Source organism: Dendronephthya gigantea, unplaced genomic scaffold (genome assembly GCF_004324835.1).
Source record: "Dendronephthya gigantea isolate DGI-Jeju-01 unplaced genomic scaffold, DenGig_1.0 000058F, whole genome shotgun sequence".
Classification (NCBI taxonomy): Eukaryota; Metazoa; Cnidaria; class Anthozoa; order Malacalcyonacea; family Nephtheidae; genus Dendronephthya; species Dendronephthya gigantea.
In genome coordinates, this window is record NW_021163068.1 from 332437 (window position 1) to 357476 (window position 25040).

Here is a 25040-nt window from a genome sequence, read left to right on the forward strand (position 1 = left end):
TCAGCAGATAAACAGATTTCTGCAATAAGCAGATTTTCTTTCTTCGGGAAAAATTCTTGCAAGTGGAAGCACTGCCATACATAGTATGACATGCAACATGATTGTGACAAAAACCGGTAACATATGTCAAAAGCAGCTCACTGGTAAAAAGTAAAAGGTCAATATATCAATTTATGTACTTTGAACGGAACTCAGAAGCTACGAAAGGCTCTAAAATTTGTTTAGACCCATTCGGATTGACTGATAATTAAAGGAAATAATCGCTTCAGGTTAGTCATGTTATATCACCGTAGAAGCAGAGTACAGGCGTTTTTGAAAGAAGATGATCGATTTAGGGGCCACGTCCATATTCATGTTGCCACGGAAAACATTGAATCGACGTTTTAGGTGGATGGGTGGGTTTTTATGTCGAGCTCTCGACGTTATCGTGTGGCAACAAAATACAATATTTGAGAAAGATTAAAAGAACACTGACGTGGAACTCACTTCAGTTTTTCAATCGATCTGCTGCAAAACATACTGTCGTCGTCATGAATTACTACAACCGCCTGTATATTGTCATTACACATAATGTTTTAAAATATTAACTGATATTTATAATGGCGTGATCAATTTGCTAGTCGAATACGAAACATTAAAATATGACTGCCACGGTCGACGTTATTTGAGCTGCGTGGGTAGCTACAGACGATAACGTCGATTCGACGTTTCGCGTGGCAACATGAATATGGACGTGGCCCCTTAGTGCAAGTGCAGTGTGCCAAGAACAATGTTGTTTAATATTGTAGGCAATTTTCGTACAGCAAATGCACACACTCTGAACGAAAACCTAGGCCGATCTCGCAGTCTGTATAATTATTGTAATTGATAATGATGACCCAAATATCTGAGAATTGATCGGGCCTTTGTGTTTGAGACAAACTCTCTAGATGTCATTTGAGGAAAATAAATTCCATCCGTGCCTGCTGACTTGAAATGTCTTTTTTGTTTTCTCTTTTCCGCGAAAGAAGGCTAGTGCATGTAGATAAACAAAGAAGGGTTAAATAATTATTAAATACCAATGGCAATTAATGTTGTTCGTTGTCTTTAGTCTATATTGAGTACGGCAGTTCAATACGGTGTAATTTACATTATATACTTGATTTAAAATTAAACAGTGCAAATTTTACATTAATTGTGATAGGAACATGTATTATTGAAATCGTTATACGGTTATACGGCAGACTCGATTATATTATTTTATAAGAGAAATTATATTTAGCGAGAAATTAAAGATTCTTTAACGCTTGTGTTGACTATGCAATAGAGCAAGCTAAATTCTCTTTTCGCCTTTCCTAATATGGACAGCTTAGCCTAAAATGGCTTTGATCAGACGCCAGTCCATATTGTCGACGTCATGCATATCATTATCGAGGTTGTTGATGTCGTAGAATATTGCTTTATCTTTAAGTGTCTGCATGACAATTTGAATACAGTAAATAGGAAAAAAATTGCTGCAGAGAGATTTTCTAAAACTTTAATTACCAATCTATTATGTTCAGCTATTGAAATTTATTAATTCAATCAACAAATCTAGGAAAAGGCGAAAAGCCAGAATTTGCCGTTAACGCATCGCGGAAAGTATCTTTATCAACAAACCGTGGAGCGGGAACGCGGGAAAATAGACACAAATTTATTTGGTGAAGAGAAATATGAATTGCATACAAAATACAGCAATTCTGAGAGCAATCATGAGCAATACTGCTTCGCACTTAAGAAAAGGCAATTGTCTAACAAAGAAGAAAAGCACAAAGTTTAAAACCAAAGTGTACTGCGTACTTTCCCGCGCGGACAACAAAGTCAACGTGGCGGAAACAGCCTTTACTACATCGTGTTACAATAGAAAGATTAAATCTAATTCTCTAATTTGGAGATTTAATAAACTAATTTTCACCTTTAATTACAAGCTCTTCACTTTTGTTGCAATCTCGCAATAATCATATGCTAAACTGCCGGTGCTCACGACCTCGTTATGACTTAGCAGGTTGTTACATTATTTTTGATTATAAAATGTTCTTGTACTTTCATGCATGGCCATATAGGATTATGTCACAGGCTTGATAATACGGTTGAAGCCAAAGGATCGACTAATAAGAGGATAATTCTTTCAGGTAAGTTCTGATATATCACTGTAGAGTCAGAGTGAAAGAATCTATGAAGAAAGTTTCTATGATAGCCACTTTTTACACAATCTGGAGTTTTCGACACCCAAATTTCAAGTAAAACTTACTTGTTTGGTCATGGTTCAGTGGTTCACACTGTTAACAACAAGATATATTCAGGTTCAGCTAACCGCTCCCGTCCCAAAGCTAACGCAGGGATGCCATATAGCCATTGTGTATAAGTGCAACATACCAGAGCATGTATACCAATACGGAATAAGTGAAATATAGACATTACTTTCAAAGGTTTTGAAAAAATTCAAAGAAATTAGACGTGAATATCAAGACGATAATTCAATAATATTATGGGGCTGTAAAGCGTGTTTTGCTTTGATATTATTCAGGAAATGCCAGGAAGACGTAGTGTACGTCGTAGCTGCTGAACCCGCGTTTAAGACGTAGGCGAGCAAGACGTCGACGCCATTTATCTCAATTCTACAGGAAGCAGCAGCGTCAGCCAGCCTGTCGATTTGTCCCGCTACGCTAATATTTTTGCGTTCACTGACTGTGAAAACAATAGTTTTCTAAAGACATGAACAATTATAACTCGAAATTTACATAGCGGGACAAAATCGTCAGGCTGGCTACGCCACTGACAGGAAGTATTAGCTAGACTCGCGTATGCATAGTTAATTTCTCGGCCACTTGAAGACATGCTCCAGTCGTTCAGCCAATACCATTACCACAGTAAAAGGAATATACTTCAAAAACATCCATTCTTACAACGTGTCCCAGATTTTTATGCAACCGTCTGACCAGGGCATTTTGATTGGCTAGAAAGTTGATTAACATGTCAAAGCGGAGTTCCCAGAGAAATGGCAGGCCAGAGAATGTACCAAATGCGATATGCGTTGTGTAACAACCTTTAACAATATTTAAAAATATTTCCGACTTTAACGCAGTTCGTTTTCTTTATGCATTGTGTTATTTATGCTGACTTTAAGAGATATCCACATTGTTTTTCAGTTAATAGAGTTGCTGTGTCGTGGTGTTAGTTGATCTGAAATTGAGCTAAAGTGGGACAAAGGATATTCTCCTAATATCACATTCAAGAAAATGCAATACACTTGCAATGTGTGCGGCGAGTTATTTCCCAATCGCTTTTCGTTGGATCGGCATAAAAAGAATTGTACGAAGTCGAAAAACGAGGACGAAAGCTCTCCATGTAAGCAAACAACCAGTGCCTTTGCAATAACGAAAATTTAATCCAACATGGCCATTATCATCTCCGAGCAGTGAACTCAAATAAGACTGGAACGCTCACTCTGTCGGAAGTTTGAAGCCAAGATGGCGGAATATGAAGCCTTTCTTGTTAAATGTAGGTATGATCCAGGCCTCCACGAGGAAATTTCGTAGGTAAAATAGCGGCAATTATGATTTTTTCTTTGAAATTTCCGCGCCAGAGGCCTGGATCATACCTACAAGAAAGGCTTCATGATCCCCCTTCTTGGCTTCACTCATTAATGAGAGAAAGTCAGAGAGTGAGCGTTCCAGTCTCATTTGTGTTCACTGTCTCCGAGCCGGTGCGAAGCGCCGTTAAAATTATTTTGATTGGGAAAGCAACGAGTACTATAAAATTTCGCTGTTGGAAATATATGTTAATTGCTTCAGGCGAGAGGATTTTCCATGCATGTATTTCTTGTAGTATATAGTATATTTATTTCTTGTAGTATATAGTATATAGTATATTTCTTATAGTAGGGACAATACCAATGGCATGATTAACATATTTTCGCCGAATACCAAGTCCATGTTTTTATTCAACAATATTCACCGAGCCTGTGGTGACCACTGACCTATACTATATAGGTGACCACTGACTCCCTGTTAGCAAGAATTCATCATCGACTATAGCAACGTTCTTGCATGTTTAGTCAATTTAAATGACTATAAATATATATGACATAATTTTTTCAATAAAGTTGAGACACTCTTCATGGGAGCATTGGTAGTAGGCGGAATTGTATACACGGCAAGAAAAGTATTCGAGGCATTTGAAAAACGGAATCAGTCAGGTAATTATAATATTTTTCATGTTTCGTTCATATGTATACTTCTCAGGGAGAGTTGTTATCACTTCACGCCGTCCGATTTGCAGGGGAAATTGATATTCTTGCAAGATCGGTTTTAACACGTAATGTTTGATACATGTAATAACAAAGTGGAGAGATGTAATTCAAAAATATATTTCTTGCTCTAAAATTTGAGTTCGTGCAAAGGCATCTTTATAAATAATACCGTCTTGCAATTAAATTCGGGTTAGCAGCCACACATTTAGACTGTTTAGTTCAACAAAATAATGTTAAAATTAGTGTTAACATTCTGTTACATACGAGGAAATAGGATGACAACGCTAAGCAAAGTGGGTAATAATCATCTTAATGTACCACTTAACTTTGAACAAAGGCATGCCAGATATAATCCAATTTTCAATTTCACGATTTTTGTCTTTAAATGTAATATATGCATTCGCATCGGCACCACAGTGCTGCTCATAACAATTAAATAGATGGCTAAATTTTGCATCTTTCGGATTCTTTCATAGATACCGATTCTGCCTCAACTTCGGGCATTCCCGGGACAAGATGCAGGGGTATGAGGCATCCGAGCAAACGGGAATACAACCCACCCAGATTGGGCGGTATTGGTATTAGTAAGTTTTGTAATTATTCATCAAGTATAGGAGGGGAATTTTTTTCTGAAGGAGTGCAAAACAACCCATTTCCGAGAGAGTTCTAAATTTCTAAGAGTTTTGAATTCTAAATTTTTCCTGGAAAACCATGCCCACGCCCGAAAGTTTAGCTTTTAATTGATCCGCGCAGAGAAGAATGGGACTGTATGGTTAATATATATGCTGCATGATTATGCTTGAAGTTGAACGTAATTAGCCCTCGTGTAAAGTACAGTACAATGCGATAGCTGATACAGGGTGTCTGAAAAAGCAAAACCGAATTTTTAATGTGTCATTATGCATTATGCATTAACGTGTCAACGGGGCGCCGGAGCCACGGGGGCAGCGCGGGGGCAAGTGGTTACCCTTTTCACACTTCGAACAAATAGACGTATGTCTCCTAATTTGTAAGTCTCGCATGCACATACAAACACCCTATACGAGATTAAACTTCTAAAACATCATACATTTTCGTGCACAATTGAATTATTTCTGCTTTGTAACTTGATATGTTACCTCGAATTGGCATATTAGTTGGTGTGTATTGTCAGTACTAAAAAGGTCTGTAGTTCAGAGTGTATTTTGTGAAGCATTTCGGTGTCATTATGCATTTTGTATAATATATAGCGATGTAGCGTGAGAAAAATGTTGCATAGCTCTCTAACAATATCTTTTTAATCTCATAACATATGGATAAAAATATTGATGAGTTTGTACTTACTATATCAAATATTATCTAAATATTATTTAAAACTCGTACATAAAAACGTACGCAGTACGGCTTTAACCACGTACAGCCACAGAAAATCTTAATGGATCCATAACTATAGAAACATTTTTACTATTTCTCATAGTCAATACAATGCTTAGCCGGTTAACTAGCTATCTTCCTCACTGCTATGCAACGCCTTATTGCATATGGCAACAGTGTACTCGCTTCTTCGCAGCTTAGCTGATTCTTTAGTCCGTTTTGTGAACTGACTTTTTGAAATTCTTTTTCATTGCATTGTAAGGGTCTGCAAATGCCTGCAGTTCACATGTCCGCAGTTCACATGCCACTTGGGACATCGACCCATTCTTCGAGGATGTTAATGAGAGCAGAATACGTGTGTTAGGCGAAGAATGCGATGCAGGTTTAGCCGAAGCACTTGAAACAGTGCCAAATATAGGTATTGTCGAAGTAATACCGACGTTTGCACGTGGAACTGAGCAAATAATGAAAAATGTAGCTGAATGCAAAATACTCAACCACTGGCTTAATTTAATGAAAAATTGCATTTATTTTAGAAAAGGTCTTTATTTTTAGATACCGTAGATTTTCGCAGCTCTTTGAAACGCAAAGATATTAACAGATATATTGCGAAAAATTTACAACCTACCGATGAATTTAACGCAGAAATGAAAAGAGCCATTGCCAAAATATGCTTGTTCCTACACCAAGAAATGAGGCCTGATAAAATTGTAAAGGTATTACCCTCACAAATGACCACCGAACAAATCTAAATGAAGTTTCGTCTCAGTGCGAACTAAAATTGGAATTTTCTTCAATCGACTAGGGTAATATGACAAACAAAAGAAACGTTATGCTCCAGGGCGCGGTTGAACACGCACAAAATGCCGACATGATAAATATGTAATGTATATAAAGGAATTGGCACCACTGCACGTTTTGCGGAAAGCGAAATTTTTTTATTGAAGAGTGAGACTATAAAAGTCTTAAATTGCGGAAAAAAAAGATCATCAAAATATTTAAGGAAATATTAAGGATATATTAAAAAAAAATTCTATTTGTATCCAGTGAACAATGACCGCACAGAAAAAATGTCAAATTCACATCCGAGCTATTTCTCATCAGTGAAAATGATTCGTTCACGACCATTACTATTAAAAGGAAACTGGGCTTCATAAAGAAGCTGTTTTATGACGTTTCAACGCATTCTCGATTCAGATTGGGTGAAAAAAAAAGTGATTTATTGCATTATCTAGGGAGGATCGCTAGGGAAAGGAACGGCTGTCAAAGGGAGATGTGATATTGATCTTGTCATGGTTTTAAATGAAGTGGAAGATGCAGCGGAACTGAAGGAAAATCTACCGACGATTATAAATGACGTTATAGGAAAGTTGAGACAAAATAGAGCAAAACTCGCTATAATTCCTAACTCTCTAACCAACGCAAGATTTTTAGTGAAATTTTCAGTTCAGGGAGAACATGGAAAAATTGATGTTGACCTCTTACCCACGTTTAAAGTTACAGGTATAAAAAAAGTAGTACTACTCAATCTAGTTTTATTTCATACATTGATGAATATAATAATTTATCGAAATTCTCAAGAAATAAGCACCACTGTACGTTCCAAAAAAACAAACAACAAACCATTTTGCTTCATACATTCTTAGATCTGCAAAGTCTGTATCGGAAAATGAAAACTGACACGCACAACAAGGAGTATTATAGCGTGGCGTTAGCTGAACAGCAGGTACGCTGTATTTCATACGGATGTTCTATTTATGTTTGTGCTCATTTCATCTCTAGTGGTTCAAGAAATACCTCTTGAAAATTCCTAGGTGGACTTTTTTGATGATTGTCCAACCAAAGTAAAAAGTTTAATTCGCCTTGTCAAATACTGGAAAAAGAAAATGGTCCCGGATTTCTCGTCTGGTCGACGAATCCCAAATTCATACCTTATGGAATTGATTATAATTCATCTTTGGGAGGAAAATACGGATAGAGATGAAAGGTTTAAAACGTTGAAAGCGTTCCATGGGGTCATGAAAACTTTAAACGAATATCAATCTCTAAACGTTATTTGGACAGAGAATTATCGGATAACCGACATACCATACCACGTTCGATGCACACGGTAAAAATCTAAAGTTAAATACGCACAGTGGCGTAGCCAGCCTGAGGATTTTGTCCCGCTATGTAAATTTAGAGTTATAATAATTATTCATGTCTTTAGAAATTCATTGTTTTCACGGTCAATGAACACCAAAACATCAGCATAGCGGACAAATCGTCGGGCTGACTACGCTACTGAATACGCACATGCGATTTCTGCTGCGAATTTCGGTGCGAATATTTTCTGTATTTTCTTATTAAGGGCTGTTCACACGAGCCCGGTAACCGAGATTTAACGAGTCGTGAGACAATTTTAAAGTATTAGTCTTTTTGAAACCAAACAATCACATTTTAAAACAGCAACAATCATAGCAACTTCGTAAAAAGTAAACATGCAAAAAACTATATTTTCCCTAGAACATTTTTGCAATCAAACTGAAAGGTTTTCTATTTTTAGTATGTTATTTTAATTGTTAACAGTTTTTACCAGACGAATATCACAGCTAGGCGATCGGCAGACGGTAGTTGCCCCCAATTGTTCTTCAAGACTGATGTATTTGGACAAATAGATTTGGCAGACTTAGGTAGAATACGAACTTTATTACCGGCATCAAAACTTCTCAATGTTGCAAAGTTCTGGCATTTTTGGGTAAAACTGTTCGGCAGCAGTAGTTTGTTTTGTTCTCATAGAATTACGCGACACCGCGGAAATTGGTATAGGCTTAGCCGCAATTCTCGATACTTAGACTTCAAACTTGGTGAGGAAAAAGATTTATAGATATTCAAGAAAATATGTCTTGCACAAAAGATTTGAAGCTTGCTCACGGTAAAAACGAATCGTCTGAATTAATAACCTTGTGTATACTTTAAGCCTCAAAATGGCCATTTCACAGCGGTCAGATGTGTATGATGAGCTGTCAAAAGATTGCAGAATGCGTATTCAGAAGAAAAATTGAACTTTTTTAAGATATTCAAAAGGTTTCTCTTTGATAGGGCGATACAGAAATGCACAATTGTGAACCAGCGATTAGATTTTCGGGTTGAAACGTCTTAAACACCAATTTCTGCGGTGTCGAATTACGCGATTGTTTGGTGTGATCAATGAATCGCTTTCATAAAAAAACTGTGTCATATATAATAATTATTTCCAATTTTCAGGCCGTTGGTAATGGACCCAGCTAATCCAATGAACAACGTGTGCGAGCCATTCGTTTGGGAAGAAATCAGCATGGCAGCAAAAGAAGTCCTTGAAAGTCCTATGATGTATGGCGTTTCCTCGGAAAGTTGGATTTAAGAAACTCAGATTTGCCGGCCATCTTTTTGTTTTTCTCGCATGAATTACATCTCAGGCTTAGTTTATACGTCGCCTTTGGCGAGTCGAATTACTTTACGTTGTGGGGTTTGAAAATACGTTTTCACGTTACAGTATTATAAAAAGATAAGAGCACGTGCACAAATCGAATTGAAATTAATTAGCCAGCATTTTATTATATATCACAAGGTATATGTCACGAAAAAAACAGTCACGAAAGTCAACAAGTAAATACGTAAGACAAGTTGGGCAACGACTTGTCGATATTTTAAGTGATAAAAACAAAAAAATCGCATATATCCACGCATCTTCCGCATTTAAAAGCATTTTTCTCTGCCATCTCTTTGTAGGTTTTATTTCCTTGCACATTTCAATAAGCAGATAAGCAGATTTCTGCAATAAGCAGATTTTCTTTCTTCGGGAAAAATCCTCGCAAGTGGAAGCACTGCCATACATAGTATGACATGCAACATGATTGTGACAAAAACCGGTAACATATGTCAAAAGCAGCTCACTGGTAAAAAGTAAAAAGTCAATATATTAATTTATGTACTTTGAACGGATCTCAGAAGCTACGAAAGGCTCTAAAATTTGTTTGGACCCATTCGGATTGACTCAGAAGAAGATAATCGCTTCAGGTAAGTCATGTTATATCACCGTAGAAGCAGAGTACAGGCGTTTTTGAAAGAAGATGATCGATTTAGGGGCCACGTCCATATTCATGTTGCCACGCAAAACGTTGAATCGACGTTATACGTGGATGGGTGGGTTTTTACGTCGAGCTCTCGACGTTATCGTGTGGCAACAAAATACAATATTTGAGAAAGATTAAAAGAATACTGACGTGGAACTCACTTCAGTTTTTCAATCGATCTGCTGCAAAATAGTGTCGTCGTCATGAATTACTACAACCGCCTGTATATTGTCATTACACACAATGTTTTAAAATATTAACTGATATTTATAATGGCGTGATCAACTTGCTAGTCAAATACGAAACATTAATTAAAATATGACTGCCACGGTTGACGTTATTTGAGCTGCGTGCATGGGTAGGTACAGACGATAACGTCGATTCGACGTTTTGCGTGGCAACATGAATATGGACGTGGCGCCTTAGTGCAAGTGCAGTGTGCCAAGGACAATGTTGTTTAATATTGTAGGCAATTTTCGTACAGCAAATGCACACACTCTGAACGAAAACCTAGCTCGGTCTCGCAGTCTGTATAATTATTGTAATTGATAATGATGACCCAAATATCTGAGAATTGATCGGGCCTTTGTCTTTGAGACAAACTATCTAGATGTCATTTGAGGAAAATAAATTCCATCCGTGTCTGCTGACTTGAAATGTCTTTTTTGTTTTCTCTTTTCCGCGAAAGAAGGCTAGTGCATGTAGATAAACAAAGAAGGGTTAAATAATTATTAAATACCAATGGCAATTAATGTTGTTCGTTGTCTTTAGTCTATATTGAGTACGGCAGTTCAATACGGTATAATTTGCATTATATACTTGATTTAAAATTAAACAGTGCAAATTTTATATTAATTGTGATAGGAACATCTATTATTCAAATCGTTTAGTTATATGGCAGACTCGATTATATTATTTCATAAGAGAAATTATATTTAGCGAGAAATTAAAGATTCTTTAACGCTTGTGTTGACTATGAAATATAGCAAGCTAAATTCTCTTTTCGCCTTTCCTAATATGGGCAGCTTAGCCTAAAATGGCTTTGATCAGACGCCAGTCCATATTGTCGACGTCTTGCATTCATTACCAAGGTTGTTGATGTCGTAGAATATTGCTTTAATGACTTTAAGTGTGTGCATGACTATTTGAATGCGAGAAATAGGGAAAAATTTGCTGCGGAGAGATTTTGAAAATCTTTAATTGATCTATTAACTTCAGCTATTGAAATTTATTAATTCAATCAACAAATCTAGGAAAAGGCGAAAAGCCAGAATTTGCCGTTAACGCATCGCGGAAAATATCATTATCAACAAACCGTCGAGCGGAAACGCAGGAAAATAGACACAAATTTATTTGGTGAAGAGTAATATGAATTACATAAAAAATACAGCAATTCTGACAGCAATCATGAGCAATACTGCTTCGCACTTAAGAAAAGGCGCTGTCTAACAAAGAAGAAAAGCACAGCAAAGTTCAAAACCAAAGTGTACTGCGTATTTTCCCGCGCGGACAAAATCAACGTGGCGGGAACAGCCTTCACTACATCGTGTTACGATAGAGAGATAAGATCTAATTCTCTAATTTGGAGATTTAATAAACTAATTTTCACCTTTAAATACAAGCCCTTCGCTTTTGTTGCAATCTCGCAATATATTCCAGGCGCGGATCCAGCCGAAAATCTGACCGTGTCATATTGGACTAGAAATTTTCCGGTCGGGGGGGGGAAGGTTGGGGGCGTATGGCGAAGGGGCTATGGACCCACCGAAACAAACATTTTCTGAGCTTTGGTTCTACAATATTCTTCAGGGAACGTTTAAAAGCGAATATTGTAAATCCCTGTACTTTCATAAAACCACAAAACCATTTTCAAAATTTTTGGTTAGGTATTTACGGATATTTCATTCACACTCAACATAACGTGAAATTTGCATACACAAATTATTCACAGCGTAAATGCAAATTTGTATCATAGGGCGCTTTCCATTAAGCGGCCAAAAAGGTCAGACCGGTCATATTTTAAATTGAAATAGAGTATTTCGTTAAGAATATAGCGGTGAAACTGCATTTCCTGTGTTAGGCAGATGTAAATAACGATATACTTTTGTCTGTACCGACTACCGAAATACAACAGAACCGGTCTGGCGGTCTGGCCGTTTTTCCGTATAAAGGAGAGCGCCCATAGTTCGATTTAAAACCTAAAAGTCTTACCTTACAAGGACATTGGGTAAAGATTTTCAGTATTTGTCTCTTGGGAAATAGCAGTTAAGTGCAGTTTAAAAATTGTCTTTGCGATTGTAAACGCGAGCGAGCGAAGCCTGTCTTTAGTAATAATTCCATCATGTTGTAGCCTGAAGAGCGATATTTCCCCTGAAATATGCTCACTTAGATTTGCTTTTGAGAAATTTCGACGGATTCATGTATTAATGCATTCGATTCAGCCTGAATCAGCCAGGATGCAGCGAACAGACCAATTTAACGTGTTATGTCTAAACTATATCCGAGTTCGAAGTCGAGAAGTGTCGAACTTTATTGTTTATCATGTTTATTGCGCAATCAAAAACAGGCCACCGTGTCGCACCGTGTCGCACCGTGGCTCACGTGGCAAAAGCTTGCCCTGTGATTGGTTTGCTACACTGCACCGTGTCCGAGCGTTACTATATTTAGTAACAATTGCGCAATAATCTGCACGCTGACCGTGTCAACTAGTTGCTGTGATCGCAGCTTCGAATGCACGACTTGCTTCCGAACATACTCGGCACAATTCGGCAAGCTTTCGGCGAATTTTATAGTTCAGTGTTAACTGAACAATCGTAATATGAAACAAGACGCCTGTTCTGGCGTTAACTCCGGCGCACGTGCCAGTCTTCAATATAGAGCTTCTGAACATAAACAATACAGTTCATATTCGCATTTAAATGCCTTGCGAGTTGCGAACCTATAAATGTTCGATCGCGAAATTTAGAAGCACATCGTACTTTAAAAAGTATAGAAGTTCAATTGTTCAAAAATGTAAATAAACTGCACGATACATTCGCTTTGTCTTACACTTTGCTTTTGGAATAGGCGCTTATATATCATATTTTCAATCCTGTGCAAACTAACGACGTGTCAACGCGCCCATACACGACCACATCATTATGTTAAACGGCGAAATAGCAGCGATATTATTAAAATAGGACCAGAATCTACATGTATTAAATATATTCTTGCCCCAATTCAATCTAAACTTAATCGAACAGCATGAAAACAACGGTATATTTGTTCCTCTTGGAGGAATTGCCGTATCATGCGAGCGAAATCGAATCGCGCATCGGAAAATTAGCCAAAGCTGTACACCACAACTCTTGGGAGATAAGACTGGGACGTAGATAAATACGGTTACATACACATTTCAAATACTAGAATGGTTCGCGCCATTTCAGACTTGCGACGACGAAAAATAATAAAAAAAAAAAACCAAAAACAAAACAAAACCGAGGCGAATTTTCAACTCCGTCGCTGACGCCGGAGTAACAAGGAATAATAATTGGGAATTTGTTCCCACTTTTAGCAGGAATTGGTAATAATATGACAACGATTACGAAAGATATTACTCAAATTATTTGTTTTAGACATATATTTCCTTAATTTTGGTGTGATTCAAAGAATTAATATGTACTTCTAAATAATGTGTGAATATTAGATTGCAGATGGGAAATTTTGGATGGGAAAATCTGACCGTGGCTCGAGCCACGTTCGATACGGTCTAGATCCGCGCCTGTATTCTAAACTGCCGGTTCTCATGACCTCGTTATGACTTAACAGGTTGTTACATTATATTTGATAATGAAATGTACTTGTACTTTCACGCATGGCCATAAAGGATTATGTCACAGGCTCGAAAACATTGTTGAAGATAAAGGATCGACTAATAAGTAGATAATTCTTTCAGGTAAGTTCTGATATATCACTGTAGAGTCAGAGTGAAGGTTTCTATGAAGAGAGACGAGTAACTGTGGTAGCCATTTTCACAGAATCTGGAGTTTTCGATACACAAATTTCTAGTAAAATTTGTTAGGTCATGCAAGGTTCAGTGGTTCACACTGTTAACAACAAGCAATATTCAGCTAACCGCTTCCGTCCTAAAACTAACACAGGGATACCTTGTAGTCATTGTGTATAAATGCAACATACCAGAACATGTATACCACCAACATGAGTCAGTGAAAGACACCATTATCTGAAAGTTTTTTATAAAATTTTGAATAAAATTCAAACAAATTGGACGTGAATACGACGAAGTCGATAAATATTAGAGCATGTGTTGCACAGTGCTGTGATATTATTCCAGGAACATCTGCAAGCCGTCATTTATCTCAATTCTACAGGAAATTATATTAGCTAGACTAGCGCATGCGCAGTTAATTCCCCAGCTACTTGAAAAACGTGCTTTAGCAGTTCAGCCAGGTTTATCTTAAACGACAGTGGAAGGAATATACATCAGAAACACTGAGCTTTATATAATCCCTGATTTTTATTCACTGGCCAGGGTAATACTGGAAAAGCAGGAGGGGCCAGTTGTATAAAAAACTAGTTAACTTTTAACTGTAGTTAAGGACCGAATTGGCCAATCAGAATCGTGTATTTTAGAGTTAACTAGGACTTAACTATGCAAAATGTAGCTAAAGAATTAGATAAGCGTTCACTTCATTAGAACTTCACAAGGGATTGAATTCATTTGTGACTCTATCTCAAAAAAACCCGAAAACTATTGAATCACTCATTGTTAAAATTTGAATGCAGTGTTCACGAATTTTAGCCCGTGAGGATTTAATGCAACTTAAATTATAATATAACATTTATAGTACGCGCGTACTGATTGGTCCAAAAGCGTGTTTCTATAACTGTATAGAAACACGGGAATTTTCCCGCCGAACTTGTCAAGCGAAGTAATGTAATTGATCGAATTATAATATTTTTACAAAATCTTTTTATTGAGTTATATTATAAAAGAAATAGAAAACATTTTTTCCTGTGTTTCTATACAGTTATATATAGAAACACTTGTGGGAGTTTGGGAGAACTCGAAATAACGTGGAAAAACTCGCCCTATATACGGGCTCGTTTTCCCACTGATTACTTCTCGTTCTTCCAAACTCCCACGCGTGTTTCTATAACTGTATACAGGGTGTATAAAAAAAAACGCAACCACTCAGTATTCATTAATATCCTCTTTGTTCTACAACACAAAAGACGTTTGGCCCCTGGAATGCGAGAAAGCTTGTAATCATATTCTAGCGGCACAATCGTCGGTAAACAAAGTCGGGTGCGTAAACCAACGAGCTGAATTGAAAGTATTTAACGAGTAAAATTTTATTTACAATTTATTTTACAAGGTCGACAGTTAGCATTCAAGTTATCATGCACGACAATAAAAACTCGTTCGGTTGTTAGCTGCACCATTATTAGTTTAGCTGATTTGACTACTAGCAGTTGAACTGTGCGATTAGAAGCCATTTTAAAATCCCAGGGGCATAAAATCTATTGAGCTTATAAACAATATGAATTTTAGAATATTAAGTGGTTGCGTTTTTTTTGAGACACCCTGTAGAAACACGGAAAATGTTTTCTATTTCTTAAATGTTAAATGCTTCGTGTTGCTAGAGGAAGGTCAAGGACGTCGAAGGCCATGGTGATTGAGATGCGCATATAAACATTCTTATCCATATTTGTAAATTGTAAATATTGTTAATAAATATCATTTTTGCGTACAAACAAATTTTACCGCATCATATGCATGCATGAAAATGCTTATGGCAAACATTCACACACTTGTGGGTGACAGAGTGCTTAAGGCTGCTTTCCACTTACACGTTTTTTATACGTACGTACACGTAATGCATACTAAAATATGCATAAAACTAAGTTCCTTCGATTTATTCACTTAGTTTTTTAAAAGGTAACATGTATAAGGATTTAGACTTTTAATTAAGTGCGTGTACGTGCGTATGAAAAACGCGAAATAATTCAATAGAATTATTATGAATTTCAGACACTATGAGATATAGAGCATGGAAATACAGGACGCTGATTGGCCGAGTGAAGGTAGCGGTATTCTCTAACTGTTTTTATTCCATTCTTGCAGACTTGCTGTGTGAGACTGTGCGTTGCTCTCAAACTGAACTTTAGTGTGGCTAAAGACATCCTTCAAATATCGCAAGCGGCAAAATGGAATTCTCCTGTGGTGTGTGCCGCAAGTCATTTACCAATCGCTTGATTAAGGATCTGCATGAAGCAAATTGTACGGGGAACGAGAGGGATGAAACTGCCTCCGCTAGTGCAGTTTCTCCAAGCGGTAAGTAAACAACAAAACCCTTCGGCCTTTCCATGTATGTAAACAAACAAACCCTCGAACATTTAGGGGGGATTTTTCCAACATGTACACTATAGTACGGAGAGGGGTCAAAATACTAATGTAATAGTTTCCAAAAGTTCTTCCTATTGCCATTCCAATACCCCAAAGAGGCAGTGAAAACCATGTAAACAACTACAAGCGAACCATTCGTCCTTGTAAGACTGGTGATGTATTTGTTCTGTTAGCCTAAGCGTTGCATGGTGTGTGTGTTGGTAAAACATGTTTACCAATTCCGGTATAAGGAGTATATTCAGAATATAAGGCTTATTTTCAGAATCTAGAAACTTTTTTACTCTACCTAGTTCGTTCACCCAATCAGTTGTCATCAATTGCAAATTTAGGCCTCTCCCGGTACAGCAAATTACTTCCTACCTCGCGCTGTAAGCCAATGTTTTAGACTGACACTGACCTCTTTAAATCAGGGTCCCCAAATGGCAATAATTCACGTGCTACCTTGGACGTCGGCGGCTTATTAGTTGGAGGACTAGTCGGAGGAGCACTTTTGGCAGGCGCAGTATATAAAGTTGTAAAAGCCATGGCACTTAATGAAGGGAGTACAGGTAATAATAATGGAACTCCTGATTACTGCAGTATTTTGTAAATATGTTTCGAAACAAACACACGGGGGTGAAAATCCTGAGAAGTTGTGCCAGGGAGGATGCTTGATTTTTTTCCGGACGTTTTTAAACCTATCTGTTCTATGATTCCTCTCCTATGTTTCGAAATATTTTTCAAAAATAAATTTCCCGATAGTTTAATTATTTGTTGTTCGTCAAAGAGGCATCGTTCATAATATCGTCTCTCTATCACATTCACTTAAGACGTTTTAGGCTAGTTGGACCAACAACAGCCTGTGAAACAGAATAGCAACATTTTGTTCGAAATATATTCTCGTTAGGAAAAACACGGTCCCTAATCTGGGTTGCCGGATTACTGAGTAAAGAAGTCAAATATTGTTGTAGTTAGCACTTTCGAAGAAAGAAAACAAAGGTCATAGTAAAATTATTTGGCTTATTTTACAGTGTCGTGGCTACCCTGTCCCTCAATACTTCATTTAAACTGTATGTAAGATGGTTCATACATCTCTCAGCAAACTGTCGGAGTTTCGCACTCGTCACTTTGACGCCATCCCTGTCGCGATGTACTTACAATATGGTATAATTACATCATTGCTGATTATCTGTTGTATTCGATCGTAGTAACCACCATACGTACTTTCATCGTAACACACACATTTATTTTAGAAAAGGTGTTTATGTTTAGATACCGTAGATTTTCGCAGCCCCGTGAATGTCAAAGACCTAAACAGATTTATTGCAGAAAACTTACAACCTACCGATGAATTTAAAGTAGAAATGGGGAGAGCCATTGACAAAATATGCAGGTTTCTACACCAAGAAATGAGGCCTGATCAAATTGTAAAGGTATTCCACTTCACAAATGACCACCGACCAAATATAAACCAACTTTCGTCTACTGCGAACTAAAATTGAAATTTTCTTCAATCGACTAAAGTAATATGACAAACATATAGGACACGTTACATAGGGCGCGGTTGAACACGCACAAAATGCCGACCTGATAAATATGTAATCTGTATAAAGGAGTTGGCACAACCGCACGTTTTGCGAAAGAATAAAAGTCTAAAATTGCGGAAAGAAAAAGATCATCATTCTCGATTCAGATTGGGTGAAAAAGAATGTGACTTATTGCATTATCTAGGGAGGATCGCTAGGGAAAGGAACGGCTGTCAAAGGAGAATGTGATATTGATCTTGTCTTGGTTTTGAATGAAGTGGAAGATGCAGAAGAACTTAAGGAAAATCTACCGACAATTGTAGATGACGTTATAGGAAAGTTGAGACAAAATAGAGCAGAACTCGCTATAATTCCTAACTCTCTAAAGAACGCAAGATTCTTAGTGAAATTTTCAGTTCAAGGAGAACATGGAAAAATTGATGTTGACCTCTTACCCACGTTTAAAGTTAGAGGTATAAAATAGTAGTACTACTCATTCTTGTTTTATCTCGTGCATTGATGAATATAATAAGTTATCGAAATTCTCAAGAAATAAGCACCATTGTACTCTCCAATAAAACAAACAACAAACATTTTGCTTCATACATTCTTAGATCTGCAAAGTCTGTATCGGAAAATGAAAACTGACACACACAACAAGGAGTATTATAGCGTGGCGTTAGCTAAACAGAAGGTACACTATATTTCATGCGTATGTTTCTGCTCATTTCATCTCTAGTGGTTCAAGAAATACCTCTTGAAAATTCTTAGGTGGACTTTGTTGAAAATCGTCCACCCAATGTAAAAAGTTTAATTCGTCTTGTGAAATATTGGAAAAAGAAAATGGTTCGAGCATTTTCGTCTGATCGACGAATTCCAAATTCATACCTTATGGAATTGATTATAATACATCTTTGGGAGGAAAATACGTCTGGATATGGCAGGTTTAATACGTTAAAAGCGTTTCATGGAATCATGAAAACTTTGGATGAATATCAATCTCTGAATGTTATTTGGACAGATAACTATCGGATAAACGACATACCGTACCACGTTCGATGCACACGGTAAAAATTTAAAGTTAAATACGCACAGAGGCGTAGCCAGCCTGAGGAATTTGTCCCGTTATGTGAATTTCGAGTTATAATAATTATTCATATATTTTTAAGTTTATTGTTTTCACGGTCAATGAACACGAAAATATCAGCATAGCGGACAAATCGTCGGGCTGACAACACTACTGAATACGCACATGCGATTTCTGTTACGATTTTCGGTGCGAATGATTTTCTTATTAAGGGGCTGTTCACACGAGCCCGGTAACCAAGATTTAACGAATCGTTATACAATTTGAAGTATTAAATATGTCTTTTTGAAACCAAACAATCACATTTTGAAAACGCAACAATCATAGCAACTTCGTAAAAAGTAAACATGCAAAAAACTATATTTTACAATCAAAACTACATTTTTTCAATCAAACTGAAAAGTTTTCTTTTTTTAGTATGTTATTTTAATTGTTAACAGTTTTTACCAGACGTATATCACAGGCGATCGGTACAGAATTACTGTATGAGGCAGACGGTAGTTGCCCCCAATTGTTCTTCAAGACAGATGTATTTGGACAAATAGATTTGGCAGACTAAGGCAAAATAGAATACGAACTTTGATACCGGCATCAAAACTTCTCAATGTCGCAAAGTTCTGGCATTTTCGGGTAAAACCCTTCGGCAGCAGTAGTCTGTTTTGTTCTCATAGAATTACGCGATAGTTTGGATTCAAAGGACAACTATTCATATTCGAATGCACATGGTGTGATCAATCAATCACTTTCATTACAAAAAACCTGTATCATATAATATTTCCAATTTTCAGGCCGTTGGTAATGGACCCAGCTAATCCAATGAATAACGTGTGCAAGAGATTCGTTTGGGAAGAAATCAGCATCGCAGCGAGAGAAGTCCTTGAAAGCCAAATGATGAATGGCGTTTCCTCGGACAGTTGGATTTAAGAAACTCAGATTTGATTTAAGAAACCCATCTTTTTATTTTTGTCGCATGAATTACATCTCAGGCTTAGTTTATACCGTCGCCTTTTGGCGCGTCGAATTAGTACACATTGGAATTTTGATAATTGTTCATTTTTACGTTGTGGGATTTGAAAATACGTTTTCACGTTACAGTATTATAAAAAGATAAGAGCACGTGCACAAATCGAATTGAAATTAATTAGCCAGCATTTTATTATATATCACAAGGAATATCAGTGTCACGAAAAAAGCAGACAGAAAAGTCAACAAGTAAATACGTAAGGCATGCAAGTTGGGCAACGACTTGTCGATATTTTAAGTGATAAAAACAAAAAAATCACATAAATATCCATGCATCTCCCTCGTTTAAAAGCATTCTTCTCTGCCATTTCTTTGTAGCCATTATTTCCTTGCACATTTCAACAGTAGCGTAGCCAGCCTGTCGATTTGTCCTGCTATGCTAATATTTTGGTGTTCACTCACTGTGGAAACAATAGATTTCTAAAGGCATGAATAATTATAATAGCTCGACATTTACATAGCGGGTCAAAATCGTCAGGCTGGCTACGCCACTGCATTTCATTTCAATAAGCAGATAAGCAGATTTCTGCAATAAGCAGATTTCCTTTCTTCGGGAAAAATCCTTGCAAGTGGAAGCACTGATATACATAGTATGACATGCAACATGATTGTGACAAAAACCGGTAACATATGTCAAAAGCAGCTCACTGGTAAAAAGTAAAAAGTCAATATATCAATTTATGTACTTTGAACGGAACTCAGAAGCTACGAAAGGCTCTAAAATTTGTTTAGACCCATTCGGATTGACTGATAATTAAAGGAAATAATAGCTTTGTTACGGGGCGCTCAGAAGCATGGGGCAGAATTGCCCCTTAAGATTGAACACGGACGCCCCGAACGTTGTGTTATGTTTTCTATTGTTTTGTAAAAAGCTTGCGCTTTTAGGAACTGGGATTTGACATTAAAATAGAATAAAATAACTTGTGTGTGAGCTTATACTATTTAACATGGTACCAGGAGTGAGGTAAACAGTTACTTATCGCTTAGAAGACTTATCGTGTGAAGCATTCCAGGAGCTTGTGTTAAAATTACGAGTGAAGTATTTCAGAAGATCGTGTCTGATTGAAAATATGACGGACCATGAGCAAGCGACAACCTCAACGGCATCTCAGCCTTCTCAGGAGGTTAAAGTGGTGCAAATTCCGGTGAATTTGCCAATGCCACCTCAGCTGGCCATGACCGGTAACCTGGCAACGAATTGGAAAAGGTTTTATCGTGCTTGGCGCAACTACGAACTTGCCGCACGGCTGCGGGACTCTAGTGACCTAGTACAACAAGAGCTGCGAACAGCGACTTTGTTGACGTGCATTGGAGCTGATGCTCTGGATGTCTTGGACGGTTTGGATTTCGCGAATGAAGAAGAGAGAAAAGACATCGATGTTGTTGTAAGTAAGTTGGAAAAGTATTGTATTGGAGAAACAAATGAGACGTACGAACGGTACTGTTTTAATAAAAGAGATCAAGAGTCACACGAAACGGTCGATGCTTACTTCGCAGTCCTTCGCACATTAGCCAAGACATGTAACTTTGGTAATTTGGAAGACAGCTTGATAAGAGATCGTATTGTTATGGGTATTAAGGACAACGCCACACGAAAGAAATTATTGCAAGTCTCAAAGCTTACCCTGCAACAAAGCATAGATATAGTTCGGTCTTGGGAGAAGACGGCGAAGCAACTCGAGTCGATGAAAGCTGAAGATGAGAAAGTGTTGGCTGTTAGCAAAAACAGCACAAAGAGCAGAGGAAGCCAGTTGAGAAAAGAGCTGACGAAGGGCTAATAAGGTGTAAATTTTGCAGTAAATCTCATCTCAGAGATAAATTCAAATGCCCAGCTTGGGGCAAAACATGCTCACAGTGTAAAAAAAGAACCACTTCGCAGTCGTCTGCAATGCTCAGAGAAGACCATTGACCAAAAGAGAGCCAGTATCCGGCATCAATACGGATACAGACTCGTCAGAAGGAGAGTATATAGCTCTGGTGGAGACCAAAGAAGAGGTGGGTGCTGTTAACTCTGATCAATACACCCACAAACCAAGTGCCTCCTTGATGATTAACAGAACACTTGAAAGTTTCCAGCTTGACAGTGGAGCAACAGTAAACGTACTATCTAAAAGAACACTGGCAGGGTGTTTCCAAAAGCCTATCGAGAAGAAGTTGGTGAAGACAAACACAACTCTGGTAATGTATAATGGGTCAGAAGTGAAGCCTATTGGAAAGACAAGGCTCCAAGTTATCAATCCTAAGAATAACAAGAAGTACAGCATAGAGTTTATGGTTGTGGAAGAGAATTGCAAGTCCATACTTGGGGCTAAAGCCAGTCAGCTCATGAACTTACTTGTTGTTAACAAAGAGAACATTTTTACAACTACGCCGAGCGTCAAAGATGCACCCAAGTTTATCACCAAAAAGTATCTCATTAAGGAGTATCCAGAACTGTTCCAAGGTCAAGGAACTTTACCAGGGGAACTGCATCTAGAGATTGATGAAACTATTTCCCCAGTCCAGCTCCCAACACGAAGGATTCCACTGGCTGTAAAAGACAAACTCAAAGCAGAGCTTGACCGACTAGTTGACACGAATGTCATAGCTCCAGTGGATACGCCGACGACCTGGATATCGGCTATTGTTGTTACAGTCAAGAAGAATGGGGACATCCGTTTGTGTATTGACCCCAAACCATTAAATAAAGCCCTCAAGCGTAACCATTACCCTTCACCCACCATTGATGAGATCCTACCGGATTTGGCCCACGCTCGCTGTTTCTCAGTCCTTGATGCCAAGAACGGGTTTTGGCATATCCAGCTGGATGAGGCCAGTTCATATGCAACAACCTTTGGCACTCCATGGGGTCGGTATCGGTGGTTGCGAATGCCCTTCGGCATATCACCCGCACCTGAAGAGTTTCAACGACGTGTGAACGATATCTTGTTGGGTCTACCTGGAGTCAAAGTCATCGCAGATGACCTTCTTGTTTATGGCAGTGGTGCAACAGATGAAGAGGCATATCTCGACCATGACAAGAACCTCAGGGGTTTGATGGAACGGTGTAGAGAGAAGGGTCTCAAGCTGAACCCTGACAAGATTCAACTTCGACTCGAAGAGGTTAGCTACATGGGCCATCGTCTGACATCGAATGGACTGAAGATCGACCCCGAGAAGACGAAGGCCATCAGAGACATGCCTGCCCCCACAGACAAGTTGGGAGTACAGAGATTGCTTGGCATGGTGAACTATGTGCAAAAGTTCGCCCCTAAGTTAGCTGAGATCACTACACCTCTACGTGATCTGATCAAGCACGGACATGAATTCCGGTGGGAGAAGCATGTGCATGGGAAAGCGTTGGAGGAAATCCGACAGATGCTCTCAGAACCACCAGTGCTACGGTTCTTCGACCCTGATGTAATGCCAGTCCTGCAGTGTGATGCATCCATGAATGGTCTTGGGGCCTGCCTGTTACAGAACAACCAACCAGTGGCATATGCGTCAAGGTCGTTAACACCAACCGAAGTACAGTACGCTCAGATAGAGAAGGAGATGCTGGCCATCGTGTATGGGATGGAGAGATTTGAAAGTTATCTGTATGGTCGACACGTAAAAGTAGAATCAGATCATAAACCACTTGAGTCAATCCTAAAAAAAAGCCTACTAAGTGCACCAAAGCGCCTACAACGTATGATGCTACGACTCCAGAAGTTTGAGCTCGAAGTCGTGTACAAGGGACCACTTATGTTTATGGCAGATACGCTAAGTCGAGCAACTTCCCACCAGCCAAATGTCGAAGGACCAGGAGAGACCGAGGAAGTGATGATCATGCAGGACACAAGATCAATAACGGAAAGAGAAGTAGAGCAAATTGACATGCTGCAGAATCTAGCAGTAAGAGAAACTACTCTAGCCCAAATTAAAGAGCACACAGCGGCAGACAGCAACCTGCAGGCACTGGTGAGAATTGTGAAAGAAGGGTGGCCAAACACAGAGAATGAGGTGTCTCCAGCATTACGAGTGTATTACCCGTTTCGCGACGAGTTGACCGTACAAAATGGAGTTATCTTTAAAGGCGAGAGATTGATTGTGCCAGAAGGATTGAGAGCTGAAATGCAAGAGAAACTTCACTACAACCATGGTGGGGTACAGGCTACACTCAGAAGAGCCAGGGAAGTATTCTATTGGCCAGGAATGAACAAAAACATTGAGGATCTCATCGCAAAGTGCAATATTTGTGCGCAGTACCGAACAATAAACCAGAAAGAACCTCTTATGAGTTCTCCAGTCCCAACGCGTCCATGGAAACAAAGATTATCTTGTTACAGTAGATTACTACTCTAACTTTATAGAGGTGGATAGACTGTACTCGAAGACCAGCACTGAAGTAATCCACAAATTAAAGGCACACATGGCACGGTACGGGATACCGGAGAGGGTAGTCAGTGACAACGGTCTTCAATACAGTTCCCGCGAGTTTCAGGATTTTGCCACACGATATGAATTCGAGCATGTGACCTCGTCGCCTCGATATCCTCAATCGAATGGGAAAGCGGAAAGTGCTGTGAAGATAGCAAAGCGAATTATGAAGAAAGCGTTGGATGCGAAAGCAGATCCGTACCTGGCAATACTAGAACACCGGAACACGCCATCGGAAGGTATGACTACCTCGCCCGCCCAACGATTGTTTGGCAGGAGAACAAGATCCCAAATTCCAATCTCGCGCCAACTGCTTGAGCCCACCTGTACGCATTCAACAAAGCAAGAGCTGAAAAAGGCAAGAGCTAAACAAGCCTACTATTACAATAGAGGATCCAAGAAGCTTACACCACTCAAGGTCGGTAATGCGGTTCGTATGATGCCCGAGAAAGGAAAGGATAGGTGGAGGAAAGGGACGGTGAAAGCGATTGTTAGTCCAAGGTCGTATATTGTGGCAACTGATGATGGAGGAAACTATAGAAGAAATCGCAGGCATATCCGGAAAACTGCAGAGCTAGGCGATTCAGAAGCAGATGTAGACGGAGAGTTGCCAGTGCAAGAGCAGAATACACCAGGCCAGCAGCAGGAGCCTGAATCTGAAGAACCAATTCCTCAGCCACCTGTAGAGCACACCACTCCCAGGAGCACAGTGAGAACATCAAATAGACAAACACGTAGACCGGCATATCTTGAAGACTACGTGACTGAAAACTAATATAAGTATGATGAAAAACGTTTATGTTTAACTCAGAAGGAGGGAGATGTTACGGGGCGCTCAGAAGCATGGGGCAGAATTGCCCCTTAAGATTGAACACGGACGCCCCGAACGTTGTGTTATGTT

General features: G+C 38.6%; 2 protein-coding genes across 6 annotated transcripts; both read left to right on the forward strand.

Annotated features, from left to right (window-relative positions):
• Window positions 1-140: 140 nt before the first annotated feature.
• On the forward strand, window positions 141-20143 carry LOC114529882 (2'-5'-oligoadenylate synthase 3-like). Of its 5 annotated transcripts, none has more exons than XM_028551452.1 (11): window positions 141-269; window positions 2082-2150; window positions 3168-3366; window positions 4124-4216; window positions 4747-4854; window positions 5886-6041; window positions 6179-6339; window positions 6859-7126; window positions 7270-7349; window positions 7438-7733; window positions 19504-20143. In XM_028551452.1, the coding sequence occupies exons 3-11, from the start codon at window positions 3258-3260 to the stop codon at window positions 19637-19639; spliced, it is 1407 nt and encodes a 468-aa protein (XP_028407253.1). In that variant the 5' UTR covers window positions 141-269; window positions 2082-2150; window positions 3168-3257; the 3' UTR covers window positions 19640-20143. The 5 variants fall into 5 exon arrangements, with proteins under 5 accessions (XP_028407253.1, XP_028407251.1, XP_028407252.1 ...); XM_028551450.1 differs by lacking the exon at window positions 19504-20143 and adding an exon at window positions 8870-9528 and having other exon boundaries at window positions 147-269; XM_028551451.1 differs by lacking the exons at window positions 2082-2150; window positions 19504-20143 and adding an exon at window positions 8870-9528 and having other exon boundaries at window positions 147-269.
• Window positions 20144-21919: 1776 nt separating this feature from the next.
• LOC114529913 (uncharacterized protein K02A2.6-like) lies at window positions 21920-24064 on the forward strand. Its single transcript, XM_028551482.1, has one exon. It carries the CDS (start codon window positions 21920-21922, stop codon window positions 24062-24064), a length of 2145 nt encoding a protein of 714 aa, XP_028407283.1.
• The last annotated feature ends 976 nt before the right edge of the window (window positions 24065-25040 follow it).